The 19,393-nt window shown below is 44.8% G+C and overlaps 1 protein-coding gene and 1 long non-coding RNA gene across 3 annotated transcripts in view; one reads left to right on the top strand and one right to left on the bottom strand.

The window, feature by feature from the left end:
- The first annotated feature begins 43 nt into the window (after positions 1 to 43).
- Positions 44 to 11,164, top strand: SLC25A20 (solute carrier family 25 member 20). The gene is made up of 9 exons (XM_084531009.1): positions 44 to 309; positions 829 to 921; positions 2,815 to 2,942; positions 5,116 to 5,206; positions 6,158 to 6,275; positions 7,428 to 7,500; positions 8,020 to 8,129; positions 9,387 to 9,511; positions 10,032 to 11,164. The coding sequence occupies exons 1-9, from the start codon at positions 205 to 207 to the stop codon at positions 10,092 to 10,094; spliced, it is 906 nt and encodes a 301-aa protein (XP_084387135.1). The 5' UTR covers positions 44 to 204; the 3' UTR covers positions 10,095 to 11,164.
- The window catches only part of LOC311442159, a 23,533-nt gene continuing 12,283 nt past the window's right edge, over positions 8,144 to 19,393 (bottom strand). The window contains exons 2-3 of one of the 2 annotated variants that reach the window (XR_014696480.1): positions 14,207 to 15,729; positions 8,144 to 8,830 (exon numbers count right to left, since the gene is read on the bottom strand). This is a non-coding gene — a long non-coding RNA (uncharacterized lncRNA). Of the gene's footprint in view, positions 8,831 to 10,197; positions 15,730 to 19,393 lie in introns of those variants that run through there. The other variant, XR_014696481.1, reaches the window with a different exon arrangement.

The following is a 19,393-nucleotide window of genomic DNA, read 5'->3' as shown; positions in this document are numbered from 1 at the left end:
ACTGAGGAACGGGGGGGGGGGGGGGGGGGGGGACACGCGGGGACGCGCCCCGCTCCCGGCGTGCGCCGCGGCTCGGCTCTGGGGGAAAGGTCGCGGGGCGGCGGGGGCGGCGCTCGCTCTGCGGGGACGGAACGGCCCGGCCCGGCCCCGGCTCTGCCTCAAGCCCCGCCGCCGCCTCCTCCTCCACAAGCCGCCGCCGCCGCCATGGCCGAGCAGCCGCAGCCCATCAGCCCCGTGAAGAATTTCTTCGCCGGCGGCTTCGGCGGCGTGTGCCTGGTGTTCGTGGGGCACCCGCTGGACACCATCAAGGTGAGGGGGGTGTGGGTGTAGGGGGGGAGGCGGTGAGGGCTGTGGGAACTACACTTCCCAGCGGGCACCGCGCGGGGCGCGCTTGCGCAGTGCGGGAGGACTACAGCTCCCGGCGTGCCCCGCGGGGAGGCGGGGACTACATCTCCCAGCGTGCCCCGCGAGGCGGCGGGGCGCCCCCTGCGGGCCTGGGGGCTGCAGGCGGGGGTTGGACAGCGCCCGGCTGCTAATTAGCGGCTGGTAATTAACCGCTGGTGCTCTTTGCAAAGGGTGGAGTGGTCTAAAGGCTGAAACTGGCTGTCACCTGCGCCCTGAAGGCTGCCCTCGCTGCCTGGTGGTCGCAGGGAGATGTTGTCCAGGTGCCACGTTCAGTAGAGCAACACTCAATAAGCCAACGCTCAATAAGCAATAACCCAACGCTCAATAACCCAACACTCAATAAACAATAAACTAACACCCAATAACCCAACGCCCAGTGCAGCAGCACCCAATAATCCCACCTTTCTTCTCCCTCCCTGCCAGGTCAGGCTGCAGACCCAGCCCAAGCCGCAGCCCGGGCAGCCCCCGCTCTACTCTGGGACCTTCGACTGCTTCAGGAAGACTCTGGTTGGAGAGGTACCGCAAAGCCGGCGGCTCTTCGTGCCTCACGAGAGCGGGGCCGTGTGGGGGTGTGCCCCCCAGGGCTGTCCGAGGCTTGGCTTATCCACTGAGTTGATTCTAATTAAAATGTTTCGTCAGTTGGCAGAATTTGAAGGGAGGTCTCGCTGGTGACGCTCAGCATCCGCTTGTTCCAAATTTAGCCCTCGTTTTGTTAGGAAGTGCTTTTGGTACAAAATATCACGATATTAATGTCTGGAGTGAAAGACTGCAGTTAAAATTGGCTTTGTTGTAGTTGGTGGCACCGTGCTGTGTTCGGCATTCGGAGCTGCCTCTGGAAGTCCTAAAATAGGCAACGGCTTTTGTTGATTCAGGGAGTACTTTTGCTTTCTTCTGTGAACTATCTATGAGAAGGCAGAGGAACATTTGTTTCAATTCTAGGTGATACACTTCTTTTTTTTTTTTTTTTTTTTTGACTAAGGGGACAATTACAGTAGTTTTGATTAATCTTCAGAATGTAGACAGCAGTTCTCGCTCCTGGATCGGCCATATCATGTGACTGAACTATCGTCTATTTTGTTTTTAGAAAGGCACGCAGCCTTGGTTTAAAGACTTTAAGTGTCACAGAATCCACTCAGCTGCTTCATACGTTTTTCCAGTGGCTATTTGGAAATAATGACTATAAAGCCCAAGCGTTTATTTACTTGTCTTAAGTCTGATTTCTAACCACTGGATCTTGTTAGGTAACTCGCTACTAAATGAATGAGCCGTCTCATATCTGAAATCTGCTTTCATGATGGCATTCGCAGGCTGTTATATAACCAAAGTAAATCTCGTTTCCGTGGTGTCTCCCACGAAGCACTGAATTGCTCTGCTAGCTCTGAATCCGTTTTAGTTTTTAACACCCCTGCTGAAGCACGGACGTCAGAGCTGAACTGTAATAATAGCCTTCTGATTCGGCGTTCAGAAGTAGCGCTGCCTCTCTGCTCCTACTTAATACTCATCTGTTTCTGTGAGGAAGACTGAAACTTCTCTGCCGAGGCCTTTTGTTTTCCATTGCTCACAGGAAGGCTGAGCAGGAGTGTCTGATTTTTGTGAACCCGACAGGATTTCATTACAGAGCCAGCTGTGTCTGTAAGCACATGGACACCCGTTGGGACACACTGACTTATTCTGGGGAGGAGAGAGGATGAGTGGATTGACTAGCAAATATACAATTTGTGCACCTAGCCTTTATCTAGACAGATAAGTGCTTCCTTTTTGTAAGAAAAAAATCACTTCAAAGTCAAGGTAAATGAAATAAACACTGCCACTGGTTCTGCATTAGATTTTTTCCATGGGTGCAGCCTGATGAAGGGAAACGTCAGGGATGCAAATTTATATGATGAAGAATGAAAGGAAGAATGATTTCCTCTTGAACTCATTCCAGACTCTGTTTGTGTGGGGAGTAAAGGAGCTCAGGTTAGTCTCCCTGCCTCTTTACCTGAAGAGTAAATTTGCTCCAGCATTCTCAGGCTCAGTGTCAGGGTTTTACACTGCTGCCTTTGATGACTTACCGATAAAGCACATACACATTTTTTGTGTGTACCTGAGAGAAAGGACTTTTTGACCCCCTCTTATAGGAGTTTCATTCAGGTGGCTTTCAACTAAACCTCCTCGTGCTTGAGGTGTAAGTTCTGGATGAGCGGTGTTGGAACAGCAGGGTGGTAAAGGGGCCGGTGCTCTCCAGGAAGGGCAGCATTCCTTGCACAAGTTAAACATGTATCATTGTAAACAAACAATAGATGCTGTTATTGCTCTAATTAATGTGACTGGCTAGCTGATATTATCTTGCATTTTGCTTGTCAATAAATTAAAATATTTGCAGAGCGTATGCCAAAGAAGTAATTCTTGTGATGCTGTTTCTTGCAGGGAGTCCGAGGCTTGTACAGAGGAATGGCAGCTCCGATTATCGGAGTGACCCCCATGTTTGCTGTGTGCTTCTTTGGATTTGGCTTGGGAAAAAGACTCCAGCAGAGAAAACCTGATGATGTTTTGACGTGAGTTTCTGAGTTAAGCAGAGAGTTGGGAACGGCACCCTGAGGCTCTTGCAGCTTCTTTATTGTCACACTTCGAGTTGTGGTGTAAATTTGTCTCTTCTCCTAGGTTATAAATATAGTTCTGAAAAATAAAACACTCGTGTGTTTGAACGCTTCTGGAAGCGTGGGACTGATAGCACAGGCTAAAAGCAGCCAGCACGTGGGCAGGTGCTATGCAATTCCCTTTCTACGCAAGAGCGAGCCATTAAGGAACAATTCCATTTTGGTGGAGTACAGTGTGAGTTACGTAATGATAGCCTGCGAACACTTGCTATTAACAGAAACTAGGGAATAAATACATTCGTGGTCGAGCAATCTTGACAAAACTGACATTCAAAAATCCCAATTTTCTCTTCCCTGCTAGTTGTGACTCTGCTGAGCCCTTAGTTTAGGGTTTAGTAGTAGTCATGGAAATGTTTCATTATTAATTTCCAAAAAGTAGTGTTTATGAGCAGCCTTCTTCTCAGACATGTCAAACCTTATAGAAAAGAGAAGGGAAGCTAAGAAAACTTAGTATTGATCTCTCCAAGCTAACTTATGCCTGAGGAAAACTCTCCCAGAAGTGCTCCCTTAACTTCTTTGCTGAATTGATTTATAGCTCCCCAGGAATAGAACTGTAGCTTAGCAACATGTTGTGCTCTATTATTTGTGCAATACGTAGGAGCCCTGTTGGAAAGCAGGAGCCCATTGTGTTGAGCCGAGCGTGGTGGGGTGGGGAGGGACGGTTTCTGTTGGAGCCTCGCCTGCTGTCTGGGTGGTGTGAGCACACCTGGCACGGAGCGAGCTTCCTTTGCTTGGGTCGTGCAGAGGGAGGCAGGGCCGGGCTGCTGGGGCGCTTTCCTGGCTCTTCACTTTGCCATGGTGGCATCATCGTGCAGGCAAGGCTGAAGAGTAAGACAGGGAGTTGGTAAAGATTGGAGAATTCAAGGAAACAAACGGGCTGGGGGCTTACTGCCAGCAGCCCAAACACCTCGGGGCTTTGCATTTTGCACTCATTGTATCAAAGGGAAGTTAATGGGAAGGTGGAGAAGTGCAGTGTAGTCTTTTTGACTGTTTATGTAGAACTCCTGCTGCTCTGCCTTGGAGAGAAAGAACACAGGTCAACAACTAGGTGGTAAATCTGTCATTGTGCACAACTGTGCTGCCCCTTAGGTGCACTTTACACAGCAAGATATGGTACTCTTGGCGTGTGAGGGCCAGAAAGAAAGGTCAGACTTAGCACAATGGTTATGGGTCTGAGGCAGGCAGGAGGGCAGTGGTTCACCACGCTGATTTTGCAGGGAGTTTTTGGAAGGAAGGAGATGGAAAGAAACCCGAGGAGCCTATTCTGTCTTTTCTGAGGCTGAATAATCTCAAGGTGAGCTAGAAAACTCAAAGCTTATTCTGAGCAGGAGGTGCATGCGAAGTGGTGGGGGCGGTTTGAAAGGTCTGGAAGGTGGGAGTGGAGAAAATTGGATGGGAATTTGAGAGTAAAGAAAGGCGTAAGAATTGGAAAACCTGACTAGAATGCCATCTCTTTGGCAAATGGAGACAAGTGGAAGGTGTGGAATTTAATTGAGATATTAGATCTTACTAGGGAAGGGTTGGGTGTCAAAATGCATTTGTGATGCAGAAAGCCTGTGTAAGGGATTTCTGTCACAGACTTTTAAATGTGAAAGTAGATGCAGAGTGTGGGGGGATGATGCAGGTTGGCAGGACAGACTCGACAACGGCACAGAACCTCTGAGGGGTTACAGAAATGAGGCTGTTGACTGCACAAGCAGGGCGAAGTGTGGAGGCTGAGGTCACTGAGAAGAATACGGGAGACTGTGGGAAGAAGAGACTGTTGAGAATAAAAGTCAATGGGGAATGCTGTGCAAAAACCGCAAGTGTGAGGAATATTAGCAAATACAATAGCTGTGAAGAGCTGACTTATGGTTGCTGTGGGAACCAGGGCTTTGAATCCTAGAGATCTTAAATGTTTCGCTCTAATTATGCATTGATGAGGCACTTCTGCACTGATCAAAAGGAGCGGATGCATTTCTAGTTTCACTGCCAACCTTGTATGAAGCAGAATAATCTTGTGATACAGAAGTCTTTCTGCCCTTCGTTTACTGTGCTGTGTCAGGGTCTCACTTCTGTTTCTTCTGGGCAGATATCCTCAGCTGTTTGCAGCTGGCATGCTGTCGGGAGTGTTCACAACGGTGATCATGGCTCCAGGAGAGAGAATCAAGTGCCTTTTACAGGTAAGGAATTGGCTGCTGGTGACAGCAATTTAATGTTAGCGGTCTTGACTTTCCACACTGGGAGCTTCCTTGGTTAGTGTATTCGCTCTGTTCTGGTTTTTGACAGGACTGAGACAACTGTCATTTAATGGAGCCGTGTCACGAAGAAGCATTACACACCGTGACAGTATAAGTGCACACAGCATTCGCTGCTCCATTCACTTCGCAGAGCACAAGCCTCACACTGTGTGGCATTATATGAGGCATCAGTGGATGACTCAGTCTGCTTTAAAGTATGGAAAAGTACAGCTCTTCAGAATGAAACTTTCTCTGAAAAAATTAGTTAAAAAATCCCGAACTACTAGGTCATAAGACTTCCTATTGTAAAGATTTTTCCATTTTCTTGACAAGTTCCCAACGTGCAATTGAGGAAAGTGCTTCAAAATACATAGAATAGTTTTTTAATGTTTGGGTGACTGCTGGCTCTACATCTCCTCGAGGGTTTTTTAAAGCGTTGTAGGAAAATGTAAACCTGAACAAAAAAAAAATATTGTCAGTAGCAGAGCTCTTTCAGCGTGGTGGTGGGTGTTCATGTGTCAGTTCTGACAGATGTGCTGTTCTCGTGGAGTGTTCTATGCACATACAAATTGTTTGGAGTTCTCTGAATTATTTGAAGGCTACTTTTTGTCAGTGCAAGTATTACCTAACTGGTTTCAGTTGTTTCAAACTTACACTGGTGAAAAATAAGGGAGAACCTAGCCACTGCATGAACAATAAATGTATCCTCAGTGTGAATGGGAGAGCACTCCTTGAGGAAATGATGCGGAGGCTCCATATGCAGGAGTGCCTACAGAATGCGTATGTGCTCCTTCCTCTCTGCAAACGCGCATGTGGCTTTCTGATTATTGACTAAATGATTGTTCACCAGCCAGAAATCTTCACTAGCCAGAAACTGTCACTTTAATCCTTCAGATCCAGGCAGCTACAGGTGAAACTAAATACACTGGCTCTTTGGACTGTGCAAAACAGCTGTACCGCGAGGCTGGGATTCGCGGCGTGTACAAGGGGACAGTGCTCACCCTCATGAGAGGTAACGGATGGAAACGTTCTGGTGCTGCTTCATCTTGGGGTGCTTGAAGATAAGAAGCCTGGCATAGTATCATGCGTCTCACTGTCCCTTTAGCCAACTGGAGATGCTTTGTGTCACCATTTTTTTATTTTTTTTTTGTCTTCAGAGTTACTCCAATGCCTCAAAGGGACTGAGAAATAAACATGAGATTCTCAGTGAGTGAGGAAGAGATTAGATGGCAAGGATCAGAGGGATATAGGAAATAATTAAGACATGAGAAGCCCAGAGGAATTAAAGGAGAGGAGTAGAGAACAAAGAGAAAAGAAAAATACAGAAGTGGGCTTTTTTTCTTGGGAGAAGTATTGTGAGTGCTGTGTGTGACTGCTGTATAATAACAATTGCTTTAAAAGATATGATTGAAGCAGTTACACTTTCTAACCTTTTGAGTGTGGGTTATTTTGGATTGGGATGTCATGACCCCTCTCTCAGCAACAGTACCAAAGTAATTGTGCCAGAGGCTGCAGGCTGTACATGTTTGGGGACTTTCTCCTTTGAATAGCGTTAGATTGTTCCCTGTTCTGGGGCAGTATTTTTCAAGTATAACCTGAAATGTCTGTTTTGATATCCCAGTTTAGGAATTTGTTCTGTCCTCTGCTTCTCATAGTGGTGTAACAGCTAGCGAGACTGTCAGGGTCCCTAGCCAGAGACTGGTTGTCCAGCTTAGGCATGAACTAAAAATGGGCTGTGGAGGTACCTGAAAACAAAGCAAAAGCAAATCTATCAATAACAACAGCAACAAATCCAGAAATCCAGCTTCATTAGAACAAAGAGTGTGCCAAACTCGTACAATTCCTGAACTGCACTAGTCTGCTATGGAGCAATTAAGAAAACTTAGAGCTGTCTCAGCTTAATGGCCGGGTTACAATCTGATTTGAAGGACTGCCAACTGAAGCGTTCAAGGTATTTTTCTAGTTCTTCCCTTCAGCACCTGCTGTCCTTGGGAAAGTTCAGGTTCCTCCATTTCCAGAGCAACAGCTATTTTTGTTTGCAGGGAATGCTCAGAAAAGGAATCTGGATGTATTTAGAGGTGTTGCTGAGTTGGCATGGGACTCCTGTGTCTCTAGGCTTGGTTTTGTTTCCCACTACTCAAAGATTTTGTTGTTTACCCACTAGATGTTCCAGCCAGTGGAATGTACTTCATGACGTACGAATGGCTGAAGAACATTCTGACCCCTGAGGGAAAGAGGTTAGTGAAATCCCATAGTCAGCGTTTCCTGGACTAGCCAGACACTGCTGTTTAATTTTCCCCAGTTAAGAAGGGATTTAGAGCAGTATCATTATAATAACCCCCCAAAATTGGTCACTTACTTTGAGTTGCGTTGTTTTGCTCTGGGGTTAACTGACAGAACAATATTCTGCATTTTGCTCAGATTCTAACTTTGGATCTTATTAGCCAAGTAAAGAATATTTGGAGTAGCTCTTTGCTCTTTCACCCGTCTGTGTGTGCAAAAAGATGGTTTGTTTGTTTTGTGTCCCATCTCAGTCTTTCCCCTGCAGAGCATTTTGTGCCTGTGTTGCTGAATTAAAGGATTTGAACCTTCAGGGTGGAGTTGGCAAATTTTTGCCCAGAGGACTCCAGTTCTTGTGCAGATACTGCACTCTTGTCTGTATCTGCAGCATTATGCTGCCTTTGCTTGTCACTTTAGTCAAAACAGATGAGTTTTTACTGTTTATTTTTTTTCCTCCCACCCTATCCCTGCCACAGTGTGAGTGACCTCAGTGCACCGAGGATCCTCTTTGCTGGGGGCTTGGCTGGGATCTTCAACTGGGCAGTGGCCATTCCACCAGATGTGCTCAAGTCCCGTTTCCAGACCGGTGAGTAGTAGCACACCAACTCTGTTTCTTTCTCTGCCTCCCTGCTGATACAATGATTCCCATTTTAGTTACCTGTTCTGAAATCTAAGCATGGAAATGATAATAATAGAACCAGGTGTCATGACTGTTTTATTACAAATGTAAGTCTTTGAAGGTCTTTGTTGCTTCACTTCAGACACAGCTGTGTAAATTCTAGCCTGTGCTGCCTGCAATGTTACAGTAACTGGGCGTGCCTTGCTGAGAGTATTGCTTTTGGACTCACAGATCTGCTTGAAGTATCTGTGGCCTAGTTGTTATAGTGAGGATGGCCCCAGGCTTTGAGCTTCAGTGGAGTTTGAGTTCTTCATTGCTTTCTCTGGGAGTGCTATTCAGTGCTTATTTTTACTAAGGCTCTCCTGTAGTCTCTGCCTGTGGACTCAGCTCTCCACTGGACAGCCTTTGTGATCATGATGATTTAGTGCAGGAAACTTCTTTTTTCTGTTATAGTGGCTGCTGTGGTTGTTGGCTATTGTACAGAGGGCTGTGTGTGAAAGACATTGCAGCTTTACATCCTTGTTCCACTGAGCCAATCTACAATGCTGCTTTGAAGATGACATGGTTTCATGGTGGTTCCATTTAATTGGGTTGTTTTGCAGAAAAAGTTTTGGTTAAGAGGGCTGGCAGAGGCAGTGCCTTCCAGAGGTGTCAGGAGAAGGAAGAACCTGTTCTTTGAATAGAATACATTTTCAAAACACCTCAGCAAATATTTGTGACATCAGCATTAAAATAGCCTGTGCATTTCACTTGAAGTTTGTTGTTCTTCTTGGCTGGGGCACGTGATAGAATCACTTTCTGCTTCTTATTATCTAGCTTCATCAGTTATTATTGATGGCCTTCCTATCTCTTGGGAGAGCCATCAGCAGCAGTGAGAGTAACAGCTCAGGCATCCAATCCTGACAAAAGTTCCTTTCCTTTCTTCTCTCCTTCATCCCCCACCCTCCAGATGTCTTAATTATGTAAATTTTTTATGGTGATGATGAGCACTTAACTTCTGTTTACTGAGCCTTTTGTAAACCAGCTGTATTATTTCTTTGTTTTTGACTGAAATAAGTCATTTTCCCAAGCTGATACTTTCATGACGTGGCTTCAGCAGCGCTTGGATTCTGGTGACAGTTGGATGGTGTAGCAATACAAACCTGTTAAAAATCCTGGGCTGTTAAATATTCCTTCAGTATTTGTGATTGCCATACAGCTTAGCTTGTATTTTGTCTCTTGCAGCTCCTCCAGGAAAATACCCAAATGGCTTTAGAGATGTACTGAGAGAACTTATCAGAGAGGAGGGAGTTGCATCTCTCTATAAAGGCTTCACAGCTGTCATGATCAGGGCATTTCCTGCTAATGCGGTAAGTAAATTGCCATTCCAGATGGGTTTTGGGGACCTGGCCATCCAGTGCATGTTTGTAGTTTGCAGGGGAGATGACTAGCTGCTTACTGCTGTACCATGTCAGTGAGATTCTCATCACTGGAGGTACTTTGGGCTGTTGGTGTCTGCATTCTGAAGTGTACCTTAACCTAGGGGGAGCTACCAACTAACCCAACAAGTTCTAAGCTGTGCACAAAAGCCCTTTGGCTTATTCTGACAGTATTTCGTGTCTGATTATACATCCACTGGTAGAATACAGAAACGTGTGGATAAGTTTGGACTGGCTTCTCCTTCAGTAAATAATGAACTTAATGGATTAGAAGTTCTGCATGTGTATGAAAAGATATAGCAGAATTCTTGCCTCTGGTACAAGATGTTTTTTGCTCTCTTCCTCCTCACGTATCAGCCATGTCAGGTGTTTATAGTGCTACATTCAGAAGGCTTGTTTGGAATAGTTTTTTTAGAATCCTTATTTGTTTTGTATGTTCTCTGTTTCCCAGGCATGTTTCCTTGGTTTTGAAGTTGCTATGAAGTTCCTTAACTGGATTGCACCAGGTCTATGAAGACTGCAAAGTCTTTGGAAATCAGAGAGGATAAGGAAGAGAGTACCAGTCTGCCTCAAAGGAATAAATGAATGATCACTTGAAGTTTCAGGAATGATTGCTTGCCTAATACCTTTTTGCCTTCCTCATAATCTTTAGGTGGTGCTATGTGCCGTTCAGAAATGTAAGCCGTAACTCTGAAATAGAGTTGATGAGGAGTTAAAGGTGATGCACCTGTCTTCTGAGCCAACGTGCCACAGCAGTAATGCTGCTAACAGACACGCTACACACACTACCTTAAGTACTTCCTCATGGAAGAAGAGATTTCCTAAATATTAATTCTTTATTTACTGAAGAAACATAGAAATGAATGCTGAAAAACTTACTAGGCAGCATGTAGTTAACTTTCAGGGCATAAGTTAGCAGCTGCACATACTATAGTATTTACAATCGATGTCCATTAGCATTCCTGTCTCTTGCAGTTTTTTCAGTTGCCTGTTTGCATGTTGACAGCAAATCCTCCATGTGTGTGATGCAGCAAACACAGAACTAAGCGGGTGAGGTTAGAGTTAGGTTTGGGTGGGTTGAGAGGCATTACAGATACCTTACAGGATATTGCACGCTTACCTTTTCTGCGGAACTAAGGGGAAAAATGAATTACGCTCAAATGTTTGCAGTAAACTTCACTAAGGTTGCCAGTGGGGAAATGTTTACCTGAACTTTTCTCTGGAATCCCTTTCTCACTTTCTTTTCCACTGAACATATCCCAAATGTGGTTTCACAAGAACAGCACGATGCCTAACAGCCCTTGATGTATTTGATGAAATGTTGCATCCTGCAGTTCAGAAATTTTAACAGGACTTCTAAGAACTCTGACACGAGGGGGGTACGTGAAGGTGACACTGGCTCTGCCATCTTGTTTAACTTTATTCTAACTCCTGTTCCTTGGTTTTATTGTAATACTGTTGAGCACAATCACATTTTAATTTGAGAAATGACTAATCCTAACAAGCAAAAAGCACTTTTAATTTCTCCTGGTTTTGATGCGATGTTGTCAGAACTCAATAAAGCTAGCTGCTGTTCGGCTACAATGTGTGCTTTGGTTTATTTTTGCATGGTTGGCTTTGCAAAAGTTTTCCTACTCTTAATTCTGAGTTGTGAATGGGAATTAAGTTGTGCCGTGCTGTGTTTAATTTCTAATGCCTTGCATCTTAGCTTTTGAATTTCTGGGCTCTTTAACGTGAGGCCTGGAAATGAATATCCTGCACCTAATTAATGTTCATCTTACAAGTCCTCTTAGGTGCTGTGTTGCAGCTAAAGCTCTTAAGCTATAAAGCCAGACACTAAACAACACACCTCATCTGTGGAAAGGATTTTATGTTTTTCAGGAAAAGGACTGGACACAAATGCAGGGGAACAGAACAAAGCTGATGCCCCACAGAAAAGGCAACTGAGAGGTTGTCCTTGATCCTCTGTGGGCATGTTGGGCTGTGCCATAACGAAACAGTCCTCACCTTGGCTTTGCACAGATGGGATCTTTCCTCAGTACATTCCACCCAATGCTGCTTCAGAAGCTTTGAATTCAGTTTTCCTTCCCAACAATTAGGAAGGACCCAGAAGGGAACCTGCCTTCCCCGGAGTCCACCTTGGTGATTTACCTTTGGGAGAGGGTGGGAGGTGTCAAACCACTGAGAGAGCCCCTGGGGTGGGACAAGCCCGGTTGCTTGGAGTTGGCTTTGTGTTCTCCCTGCCTTATTGCCAGCTCCAGACCTTCCACATTGCCTAGAAACCTGCTGCTGCTCCTGCCTCTAATCACTGCAGTTATGGATGAATGAAATGCTTAAAGCATGAACACAGAGTTAACACTGGTTCAGAGAAGCAGTAATTAAAGGCCATTAATCTCCGAAATAGTTTTAAACACAAATCTAGGTTTGCTGAGGCTAAATCCAAACTTGTTTCAAGAGGAACAGGTCTATGCTTCCTAACCACCCACTGCTCTCCCTGTGCTGCCTTGGTTCCTCATCTGCTCTGGTCATCTTTCTGACTTCGTGCTGAGGCTGCAATGCCTAGCGATGATTTCTGCCAGCTTTGAAGTGTCGTGAAGCTGTTTTTTTTTTTTTTCCTCTTAAGTTATACGTTCCAGGAATACGGACACGTGTTGGGAGGGACAGATGTGCGCATACTCTCAAAATTCCAAACACCTGCCTGTTCCAGCTGTCCTGTCAACTAACGCATCGTGGGCAGCTCCTGGTCTCAGGAAGCTAGGAAGAACTGAAACAACCGTCCTGGTTCTAAGGGCTGTTTTAGATAGATAGTTTTTTTTTGTTTTTTTTTTTTTTTTTTTTTTCGATGCGTTTGCCCAGCAGGTGGCTGTCTGGGGCTGTCAGCAAGATGGACAAACCAGCAAATCTGAAGTCAAGGTCGGAAGCAAGCAAGCGAGCACAGCAGCTGGTGCCCACGGGCTGCTGCTTCCATTGGTGGCAGCTGTAGCTCTGTGTCAGGCTGCAGAAGTTTTATGGCCAGCAGGACAGACAGGCAGCTGGAAGGGAGGAGCTTCTTCTCCTTCTCTACCCTGGTGAGGAAAGCTGTCAGCCTCCTGGCTTAATGATAACCTGTGCTGAGGGGGAATGGGAGACCTGCTATGAGCTGGGCACTGAGGACCCTTCTTGGCGTGTGTGCTGTCCCGTTGTTTGGGGCTCCAAGTGCTTGGACCTTGGCTGTGCCACCACCAGGTCAGGTTCACCTGCCCATCACCTGCAGCAGGACTTGCTCTGAAAGATATTTCAGTTCTTACTAGTCACTGTAAACCATCTATCTCCCTTCTACCAAGCTATCCCTCCAATGCCTTTTCTTTCACTTTTTTTTTTTTTAGCACTTCAGATCCTTTTTCCAATTTCAATTATCCTAATTATATTCTTCCCAAGCTGAAGTTTTCGGAGAGCTTTGCGTTTTGCATAATAAAATTCTGGCTGTTTAACATGCTCGATTCCATTTGGTGCTTTTAGATAAAATACAGAAGATGGAGATCAGGAACGAGCAGCTGCTTTCCAACAACAGTGGTGGGAGGAGAAAAGTTTTGGGTAAGGTGCCTGGAAATGTTTAAAAAGCTGCTCATGTCTCAGATTCTGCCATACAAAATTTGCCAAATGACTGTCCCCTCTTTCTGTGCAGCAGACACTGCCTTGAGAAAGCACCCAGTGGAAGCGAGGGAATGGGCTGCAGGGCAGAGCACACCGCGTGATGCTGCGTGCTTGAAATGGAAGAGCATTTCTAACGCAGCGCCATTTGTGTCTAACTGCAGACATCTCCCACCAGCTCAGTGTTAGAACAGTTCTGCAACTACATCTCAAACCTGGTAAAAACACAAACCTTAATTAGAAGATGGATAGGAATTTTACTAAGATCTCCACATTCAGACAGTTTAGTTTAAGCAGTTGATAACTCACAGGTTCTCTCTAGGCTTACTGGAAACATGGCTATAAAGATCAGTATCAAAGTTACAGCAATAGGCTACAGATAAGCTTTACTTCCCTTTGTAGATAACAGTTTGAATGTAAATTTGCTGAGGTACATGATGCTCTTGCTAACCCTAGGTATGGCTGACTGGAGGGCTGAAATGTTTAGCTGTGCAGTGAGCTGACCTCCCTTCCTCTAGCAGGGCTGCTGTGCTGCATTTGAGAGAAGCTGCACACCAGCTGTTGATACCTAAGTAAATTTTGAGCTGCCTGGTTGTGAGCACCCCGATGCTGAAAGCAGATCCTAGCAGCACCATTTCTTTTTGGTAGTACTTTCTAATACTGTTTCCTAATAGTTATTTATCAGTGGCAGGCGCTTGCTCTTCCTCTCTGCATTAATACAGTCAAAATATATTAAACTTCCATTTAGCCTTGAGTACTTTTTATCTGTAAATGCAGGGAAACCAATTTTCTGTCCCTTCTCATCTTTAATCCCTATACAGATTTCAGCAGAGCCAGACGAAATGCTGAAAAAGTGTAAAACTACAGCGAGTCTCCTGCTCAGGTTAAGCCAATGTGACTTCGAAAAGCTCCCAGCTGCCTGCATAGACAAATCCTAAAAAAACACTTCCCTCTGAAACACAATCCTGCCCGCTCATTCCCTCCCTCCCCACTCACCCTTGACTCTGTATCAATCACTGCCAGGCAATTATCTGATTTGCTGACTGCCTCCTGGCTGGAGCCAAAGTTCAGGAACTGGCAACTGATGGGAGATCTCTCCGAGGAAGGGAACTGGCTGTTCTCGGAGCGCCTTTGCTCACTTCCCAGCAGCTGCGGGCGTGCTTAGTTTCAAGACACCACAGGCTTTTGTAACGTGGTTGAACTCCGGCTCCAACAGCAGAGGCTTCTCTTGGAAAGGAGCCTGAAGCTGCCCCAGGCAATAGGTAGGAGAGAAGGGAACACGGAGATCTGAGTCTTCTCCTGTTTTGTTAGTGCCAGCACCGCAAGGAAACAGGCAGGCTGCTGCTGCTGCTGAGGTGGGGAAGGTGCGTACAGAAACCACTGTGCAGCCTTCCCAGCAACAGCAATCTCTGTCCTTACCCACCTTGTGAGTACAGGTGCAGAAAGCGGAGCTTCCCAGCCTCTTTTTTCCCAGGTCCACCTTGTTTCCATTCAGCAAAAGCTGCACTGGGACTGCAAGGTTTTGTTTCATCTGAGCCTGGAGGTGGTTCTGCTTCTTCAGGAGGCATCACGGGTGAGGCACAGCACTGATGTGAAATGTTTGTCTCTTTTGAGAGCAGTGATACCTTGTAATATGGACTAGTTATCTCGTGTGCTGATGAAAAATTGCTTTCCCCCAACCCCCATTTTCCTACTAGTGGGTCCAGCTGAAGGAATGAACCACTCCCGTGTCACAAGCACTGTTTGTTCCAAAAACACAGTCACTCCTGGCGTTTCTCTTGGTAACAATAACAAAATGAACAAGTTCAATTTTCTATCTGTACTTGGCCTGTGCAGTTAAGGACACAAATGGGGGGGTGGGGGTGGCTTTGTATTTTCCACCTTTATGGGAACAGCAACAGCAACTGATTGTTAACGCCTGACACTAATAGCCTGGTAGATGAGGCAAGACAAACCGGGACCCTAGGTGAGCTGTTCCTGGGGAGGTCAGGGACAGAGATTTCCTTCTCCATGTCAGAGGCAGCACCAGTGTCTACGGGGCAAAGGAGGAGGTTTGTTGCCAGCTCTCCTGCGGTTCAACAGTTGTGCATTGCTGGTGCAGCCCTGCCACGTGAGCAAGCAGCTGTCAGCTTGGCAGCACAGGAATGTGTGTAGATGACAGAGGTGTTTGTTGGCATGGGAGTCCCAGTGACTGACCTGTGCAGCCCTCTCACAAAGTTTTGTCTTAGGCTTCAGAAGCGGGAGTGCGTAGAGATGTGAGCAGGGAACCGTCCTGATGGGAATCGGATCACGAAGCCTGGCTCCTCCACCGCACACTGAAAAGGGGGTCAGGCAAAAGCAAAACAGGTAGGGGCCAAAGCCACCTCATGGGCTGATCCAGTACCTTCAGGACACGTTGAATCATTTGGGAAAAGTGAGGTCTCTGTGCCTCTTTTACAGGTCGAAGTCTGTTCTTCCAGGATAATCTCAATCCACATTTTCCACCAGTACGGTCTGAGGACATTCCTCTGTTGGGAAATCTGCAAACAAAAGGAAAATTTGTCTTTTTAGTTTTGTTTCCTAGTGAACTAAAATTTATTACGGCTAAGGTTGCTCTTTCTGGAAAATATACAAGCACACTGTGTCACTAGGAACTGCCTTACTTAATCAGACCAAAGATCTCCTAGCCCCCAGCTCTGCCTCCAGTTAGAAGAGGAGCAGGAGGCACAGAGCACTGCAGCACTTCGCCAGCCTGCACCTCCAGTTCTGCCAAGCCACATCCACAGCTGAGGGATGTGCTGAGCTCCAGATAGCATCTGTGCCTTTGCGTTTCAGAACTCTGGACTCAATTTTCATTATAACCACCTTTTGGGCACCTCTCTGGTTTTGGCCTCCAATAACAGCAAGTTGCAGCTTGTTCTATACACCATTTTTTTCCTTTTGACAGAAAATGTATTCCAGGTCACAGTTTCTTTAAAGTCATATTGATATTTTCTATTTTATGCTTTAATATTTTCCCCTGGGCACTGGCAGAGTTGATAAATTAAAATTGGTATTGATTTCTAAATATGCTTAAGAAGTTTCCTTATTGAATAGTTGGCCAACATTCTGCCTCCTATAGGCTCCTCTATAATTAAAACCCTCTGTCTGGTCCATCATTTCAGGAAAATTTGAATTACCTGGAAAAATACTTTTCCTAAATTGACAGTATTCTTTGCTGAAGGTGGTGCACAGATTCATAAAGGATATTTTTTTGTTTTCAACTTAATCCATGTAACCTAGCAACATTTACACCATCAATAAACAAGTACTATTTTTCTGAGGAAAAGAATGCCCGACTCATTGTTTTTCACTCTGACTCTTGGTAGTAGTGGCAATATTTACAATTCCCAGTGTACTGCGCTTACAGAGTCTTTTTCTTATTTCATATTCCTTTTAGTCACACTTCAGCTCACCTGCTGAAGCTTTGTTCAGAATAATTATAAGATACCGAAGTGAGATATCCACGGAAAACGCTCATCTTGATTTTTCTGTTTAGTTTTTCTGTTGGTTGTTAAAGGAGCTCTTTAGCATATTAGTCATATGGCTGCTCTAGATTCTCTGAAACCTGACTGCTAGGAAACTTGAAATCTGCTAAATGTTTGCTCACAAGTATTTTCTGACGGTAGCGCCTTGGCAACCATGTAACTTTTGAAATTTGCCAAAATTTCCTTCGAAGAGGAGGATCTGCTCAAAATCACTGGTTTCCTGTGATGTTTGTGTTAAGGAAATGTGAGGGCAAACCACGGTACAAACCCCACCTAGATGATGGTGGTGATAAAAACAGGAAATGCAGTTCCATTAGGTGCATAGCTGCTTACACATTGTCATAGGCAATAAATTAAAAAAAATTCACAGAAACGATGGCTGAAGAGCCATCTACCACTTCCCACGCCCCAAGACAGCTTCGTCTGAGCTTCGTTGGTGTCACTGAATCATTGAAGGGACGGAGGAGGAAGGCTCACCTGGGAGAGGACTTTGCACAGGAAGCTCTGTGCCAGTCCCTCGCAGCCTTTTCTGAGTCAAATGATCACAGAAATCTCTCTGTGACCTGGCAGCGGGGATGACTGTGAGTGCTTCACGGGTATCAGGTATTACCTGGCATCTGCCGAGCCCTGGTAAATGCAGCTTGATCCCTGTTTGTTTAAATGCAGTTAATAGATGCTTGCTATGGTTATAGTGTGGACAGAAACAAACACCTCGGGCTGCAAATACAAGCACCTCTCAAAGGGTTTTGAATATTCAGTAGAATTCAGCTAGGCAGCCACAATCCCTTGTTGTCTTGCTGGGTTTTGCACCTGTAAACCACAACACACCACCACCTACTGCTCATGTTTTAATTATTCTCGATGACTGTTTTTTCCTCAATACCTTTTTAGCCCTAAGTATTTTTTGACTTGTTTTGTAAGCATGCATATACAGGGAGGTTTCCTTTCTTTCCTGAAAGCACTGAGCAGACTTCTTCAGTCTCTCTGACTTGGTCCAGCACCAGAGTATTCATTTTCCAAAGTGAATGAGGCCTCTGGCTACCAAGTACTGCTTCTAAGGTCTGGTCATGATTTTCCTCCTGTTCTAGTAATTCTTGCCTAATCTATTTCAATACGAATTTAGAGATTAATGGGAAATCTGTTATTCTGTATATGTGATAAGAGTGTAAGTTAAATGTAACCTCATTTCCCTGAGGACAGCCCTCAGCAGTCTGAGAGTCCGAACTGCTGATAGAGCGAGTGCTGCCTTATCTATTTTACCTTATTTATTGGGTCTTTTCCTGTAAAAATATAGAGAGTTGAAAATCCCAGCAAGAACTCTACTTTTCCCAAAGTACCGGAGTATTTTAAAATACATTTTAAACTATTTGCTTTTGTCTGTGAGCAGAAGCTGAATACTGTGATATGAATAACTCAGTAAGCAACCATGCCCTTTAATACAAAAACCCATCGCTTCTTATTTCATATTGAACTTCAATCTGAAAAGATGTATGTTTAATGAAGACTGCACCACTTCCCCTTTGCTCTAGTTGAAGAAAATAGCTGCTGAAACAGGCCTGTCACATCCAGCACTCGATCCATCACTGTCTTGAAATAAAATAACAGAAGAGGATTGGTTTTAGTTTTGTCATTTTTGCCTTCGTTGTTTAGTTGATATTCAAATACCTCAGTTTAAAGGAAATTAGTAATTATTTTGTTTTTCAGAAAGGTTCAAACGTGTTACTTGTGCAGTTTGGTGGTGCCAGTCCCTGTGCAGAAGGGGATCCTGTGTCCCTGGGGCCATGGGAGGCTCCCAGCTGGTGGCTCTGGGATGGTGCTTAGCTCCTTTATTTTTATTTTTATTTTTATTTTTTATTTTAATAAATAGAATACAGCTGCAATGGCAATATGCTCTTTCCAAGTCGACGAAGCTACCTACAGCTTTCTTTCTAGGCACCAACATTGTCACTGGGCAACGATTCTTGCTCACTCCCAAGAATCCTCCCATGTAACCTTTTGGGTTGTTCCTCATATACTCAAATTCTCTATTTTGGCTGCACTTCTGCTCCTGCAAGAACATTTTCCAATCTTTTGTACTTTTTTCCCCTCTGCTTTCCACGCCAAGTGGGTTTCACATTTGCCATGGCTTTTTTCATAGTTAATTATTGGCTTCTCTATCCGGACTATTCTTTTGCTCATCTGAGACTTGGATTTTGATCCTTATCAGCTGGAATACATTTTCCCCTTGTCTAGATTCTCTTACTAGGTAAAAAAAATAATAATCTGGAAATGGAAAGAAGCTTTAAATCAGCATTCTTTCTGCTGAGCTTTCTCTCCTTTTGAGGACTGCTTAACTTCCACAGTGTATCTTCTAAAGTTAGGCAGCAAGGTCTTGAGAAAACAGCTCATTGCTTTTGAGATAAACTCTTATCTTTTTTTTTATAATTTAATATCCCTGTCATTAAGTGGAAAATTTCACAGTCCATCTTTGAGTCTGTTACGTAGCCTAGGAAGTAGCAATAATGCATTACACTGCCAGTTTCTAGCACAGCTCAGATTAAATCACTTTACAGTTAAAGTGTTTACATATTACAGTGGTTTTCGTCCTTCCTTATTTCAGGCAATTTCATCAATCAAGTGTTTTCTCATTCATTTGTTTTTCCCTACCTCCCTAGCACTGCCTTGCAGCTCGGGCTCA

This window comes from Aythya ferina, assembly GCF_964211825.1.
Source record: "Aythya ferina genome assembly, chromosome: 10".
NCBI classification, from domain to species: domain Eukaryota; kingdom Metazoa; phylum Chordata; class Aves; order Anseriformes; family Anatidae; genus Aythya; species Aythya ferina.
The sequence above is the reverse complement of the archived record's forward strand: the minus strand, read 5'-3'. Positions and strand labels throughout refer to the sequence as shown.

Excerpts from the sequence above, each read along its gene's own strand:
- SLC25A20 (XM_084531009.1), top strand. The coding sequence starts at position 205 with ATGGCCGAGCAGCCGCAGCCCATCAGCCCCGTGAAGAATTTCTTCGCC. Across the intron at positions 7,501-8,019 it reads CTGACCCCTGAGGGAAAGAG|TGTGAGTGACCTCAGTGCAC; the intron begins GTTAGTGAAATC and ends TCCCTGCCACAG. Across the intron at positions 8,130-9,386 it reads CAAGTCCCGTTTCCAGACCG|CTCCTCCAGGAAAATACCCA; the intron begins GTGAGTAGTAGC and ends TGTCTCTTGCAG.